At 34.3% G+C, this 5,000-nt stretch overlaps 1 protein-coding gene across 1 annotated transcript in view; it reads right to left on the bottom strand.

Moving 5' to 3' along the window:
- The window catches only part of LOC125043205 (histone acetyltransferase KAT7-like), a 13,136-nt gene that overhangs the window by 3,370 nt on the left and 4,766 nt on the right, over positions 1-5,000 (bottom strand). The window contains exons 4-8 of the mRNA XM_047639204.1: positions 3,958-4,230; positions 2,334-2,434; positions 2,032-2,187; positions 1,755-1,871; positions 663-812 (exon numbers count right to left, since the gene is read on the bottom strand). Of these exons, the coding sequence (XP_047495160.1) occupies positions 663-812; positions 1,755-1,871; positions 2,032-2,187; positions 2,334-2,434; positions 3,958-4,230 (797 nt within the window). The remainder of the gene's footprint in view (positions 1-662; positions 813-1,754; positions 1,872-2,031; positions 2,188-2,333; positions 2,435-3,957; positions 4,231-5,000) is intronic.

Below are 5,000 nucleotides of genomic sequence, written 5' to 3'. Positions count from 1 at the left end.
TTCATGTCTATCCAATGTTTCTTTATGGCAGAAAAAAAAATTGTTCACTTTATTTTCTGTGAATTTTCAATGAAGTTTGCCGAAGTGGCAATTGTAATTTCTTTTTATTGATCTTTTATGTAGTACATCTGCAAATCAAGTGTATTGCAAAAAGCAGAATCACTTTATTTATTGGGCTGCATATCTACTCTCATTTATATCTAGAACCAATGTGGTTCCATCAACACTAAAACATTTTACTAAATGTTAATTATTTAAAAAACAAATTATTTACCCACCCCAAAATATTGATTTTTTTTTTATCAGAGTGAAATCATATCAATCTAACCCCACATTCAAAACTAAATCAAGAAAAAATAATTTAAGCAAATAGTACTCAGTGCCCCAATTGGCTAAGGCACTCAAGTAAGAGCCTGTCTGTCATTGTTGATTATTCCTAGCACACAGGGGGAAGTGGCAACCTATAGAACCTGTAAGCCAAGGTTATGTGTCATTCACCATGGGCCTACCTTCTTTATTATCATTATTACTCTAGGATAATGTTATATAAACATTAACTGGTAGCATCAATACAAGACCTCCCTTGCTGCTAGACTCAATAATATTTTCTGCAAACTGAAATAGCAACAGCCAAAGATTCAAAAACAGTTGATATTACTTACTATTTTTTCACTAGCCGCAGACTGAGCCTCTAAGAAAAGCTTAAGGTCCCACTCGGGGGTGAAACCTCGGAGGGATGGCTGGCGATCTCTGTCCGCCATCTCATCCTCACCTGGACGGGGTTCGCTCAGTTTGTCTCTAGAGTCTCTTATCTGTAAAGATACCACTTCACAGTCTGACTGCAGAAATTCTCCTTTGATTTAGTAAAGATCTATGACTTGAGCAAAGTTATGAAAGTTGGATTACTTCATGGATAATGTTACTTCAGAACTCTCTAGTCACAAACACCAACCACAAGAAGTTATCACACAAACTAACTTAATAAAGTAATGTAATGTGCATCTCAGAGCAGGCTTCTTTCCCTAAACCACCTCAAGGAAGCCTGTTCACAAAACTAACTCCACTGCTTTTATTAAACTTTGAGATTCTCCCTTCAAAACTTTTCAGAAAAAATAATTTCTTCATTACAGCTACAGTGTGACTATTTCTACTACTTAATGTGGTTGTTCTAGACTTATGAATGCCTCAGTGCCTAAATCAGTTCACTGCATACACAGTGATCTATTTGCAGTAATATATTTCCTGAATAAAATCCCAACATAAAAATATAAGGAAATCCCAAAGAAAAACTAAAAGTTTAACATCAAGGAACATTTACAGAGTTCACAGTAGGCAACCTGATGTAAATGGATTATGAAAAGTAAAGATAAAGATTATTACTTCATTTGATGAACTTTGACCTTATCCATATGAATAAGGATGCAAAAACTGGTAAAATAAGAAACTTAAATCTTACTAATAACTCTGTCTAAGTACTTAATATACTAATAGTTTTAAAAATCAGAAAAACAATGTATATAATACCACAAGAGGTTTCCCCAAATGACAAGAGACCCCACTTTCTCCCTTATCTCTTAACTCTATAGTATTCGCAGACATATATGGTTCCCTCTGATAAAATGGATTAAGATAAACATATATTTTACTCATTACAGAGAGCTAAATCAACACATTACAGAACCACATTACTGAGCTTAATATCCATCTTTAAGAATTCACATTCCATATTCATCACAGATACAGTCATAACTCACTTTATTGCAGTAATTTCTTTGTTCAGAATTAGGTCCATTTCTAGGAGACTTATTACCAACAGCCTGAGTTGCTTTTTCTCTCTCTTTCATCTCAGATTCTCTTATCTGTCGATTTATCTGTTGGAAATAGGAAACAAAATAAGAAACTATTCTAGAAGAGAAAGTTCACCAAGTCTATAAGCACATATGCATTCCTATATTCACATTAATTCTATCAAAGTTTGCAGTATTCCAAACACAAAACAAAACTTGCAACACTTCCATAAAAAATACTCACTTTTGATTCTTCTTTTGTAATATTATGAAAGACTGGGCAAGCTTCCACCGAGAAATGCTTCTCATAAAGGCCACCAAGGTGACCACTAGAGTCGCACCCTTCCACAGGGCACTTACGGTTCTCGATTGGAGGCAGAGGTATATTTTCCAAAATATCCTGAAATTCAAGAAATCACATATAAGTTGAATTAACATTTTCCCATCAAATTTATTCTCCATTCTTTTTACATAATATATATATATATATGTATGTATATATATATATATATTTTTTTGTCTCTAGTCTCAAAACGAAGCACTCACCAGTGGAATAGGTTTTTTTGTTTTGGCACGGGCCCCTGATTTTGAGGGTGGTCCTGCTGGTTTCTTGGGCCCTCCATTCCTGGCCCCTCTTCTTACTTTTCCTACAGAGATACAACCAAGATAGATTCTCGTGAAGTTAATCAAAGTTTATAAGATACATAAACAAATTTCTACTAATAGTAACATAAAATAAACTAATAGTTCACTTTCTGTTTACAGTTAATAAATAAAAGACAACAACAGGTAAAAAATCTACAGCTTTGTAAATCCTTTTACTCCACTTTAGTTGGTTTACCTCTATAAAACATCCATCATCTACTACACATACTGTTATCAAATATCAATGAAATCTATCACTATCTCTAAAGACTAGTGCAATGCAATTCAAAATACATCTCACTCACCCATCACATATTCATATCAACTTATGTTATTGTCATGAAAACCTGACACTGCACCCGTGTCCTGGGATAACTAATTCATTGTTTTTGCATTTTACTTCCACTTTGGGGATTTTTCTTTAATCCTCATTATAAAAAGACAACATTTTCCTTTCAAATGGGCTAAGAATTCATTTTCTGCAACACACAGTAAATCTGCTAGGCTACATGTGTGGCATGTGAAAAGGTTAACATGTGCTAGTTTCATCATCTTTTGGTTGAGTTATGAAATAATAATGTCATTACTATTACTTCCATTACTACTACTACTACTACTACTACTACTACTACTACTACTACTACTACTACTACTACTACTACTACTACTACTACTACTACTACTACTACTCCTACTCCTACTCCTACTCCTACTCCTACTCCTACTCCTACTCCTACTCCTACTCCTACTCCTACTCCTACTCCTACTCCTACTCCTACTCCTACTCCTACTCCTACTCCTACTCCTACTCCTACTCCTACTCCTACTCCTACTCCTACTACTACTACTACAACTACTACAACTACAAGAACTGCAACTTAATCTGGAACTGCAACTACAATTACAACTATTACCCTGACAAAAAAAATCTTAACAAGTAAGGGTCATTGTAGCTTTGTTTTGTGAAATGTATTTACACACAGATGGCTCCACAAGTCTTCAGCGACCAAGGAGTCAATTAGCACCTTTTTGATCTCACCTGATGTCCTCTTTCTTTGAGTTTTCAGGAAAAAAAAATTTTTTCTGATGCTATTAATAATGATGCTGTTATATTTGTTACTGACTTTAGAATTATTATAATGTTGGTAGCAATACTAACACTAATTCAAGATATAAAGATTATTTCTGAAAATCAAAGAGGAAAAGGATAAAAATGTGAGATAGGTAGTAATAGTAACTAAGAGCTTGATGATTATGTACTTGTGGAGCCATCTCTGTGTAGAGACAATTGATTAACCAAATTTTCAGTGGGCATGGCATGTACATACATGCCATCCCCCACAGCACTGGGATAATATGCTTGGGTAGGCTAGTTACTTATAATGACACAAGGTTATTTTAACCTACTATCAACTCAGATCAGAACCTTATTACTGATACCCAAGAAAAAGTATATGCTAAATAATACCAAATGGCTCGTAAATTAACCTGAAGTTCTCCTCTAACCCGCTCACAATTGACTCACCATTATTTTCAGAATCGGATTCAGTTCCTTTCTGGATACCCAGCAAGGACCCTCTCTTTGTTCTTACACTTGATGATCTTGTGATGTGTTTTCTTGGCGTGTCTTCTTCATCTTCATCCTCCTCCTCCTCTTCTTCTTCTTCTTCCTTTTCACTTTCAGTAGTTGCTGGTGTGGACTTTGTCTGTGACTTTCTCCGGACTATTTGTGCAACAACTGGTTTGTCCGATGATTTGACTGAGGCTGAGGAATCTGATGAGCTGTCACTGTCACTTTCTGTACAAGGAAAGTTAAACACAAGTAAGCTAACGAGAGACAATTGTGAGATATCATGAAGCTACACTACATTCAATAGTATTGTAACATATCTACAATATATTTCTTTATGGATATCAACCATTAATTTTCTTAACTTCTTTTCTTTCTGAAGAAGTTGGTTGAATTTTTTACTTTTTCTTTCTCCATGTAAAAAAAAAAATAATAATAATTTTGAGGAAGATTGGATAAATGGTGCCTCTACTTGTACTAAATGTTGGGGGTTCCAGGTATTTATTAATTTTTTATTTCAATTAAGCTCTTAATATAACGCTTCTTGGTTGTTTGAAAGTAATGGCATCAAAAATAAGTCCACATATATTCAACTATCTATCAATTGATATCTAATGAACAAATGGAAAAAAAATATATATATCTAGTCTTTTATGTTACTATTACAGCTGTTCTGTTCTTTAGTTATTGCTACTTCACATGTGTTTCAGTACTGATAATAATATAGCTCCTCCTGAAGGAAAATTCAGAGATATTACACATTAGGGAGGATGTGGATTTTTTTCTTTCTTTGCCTTAAATAAGCAAGCAAATAGGGGTATACTTGATTCCAAATTTTCAGTCATAAACAACTTGGATGTCCAGAATGACATTCATGGACATTCCAGATCACATTTCTATTCTGTCGGCCTATTATATTAAATAAATTGAATTTCTGCAACAGTACATGCATCTCTGATTCCTCACAAAAATAGTCACTATAGAATACCAGCCTACAG

The sequence above is a fragment of the Penaeus chinensis genome, chromosome 33, assembly GCF_019202785.1.
Source record: "Penaeus chinensis breed Huanghai No. 1 chromosome 33, ASM1920278v2, whole genome shotgun sequence".
Taxonomy (NCBI): Eukaryota; Metazoa; Arthropoda; class Malacostraca; order Decapoda; family Penaeidae; genus Penaeus; species Penaeus chinensis.
The sequence above is the reverse complement of the archived record's forward strand: the minus strand, read 5'-3'. Positions and strand labels throughout refer to the sequence as shown.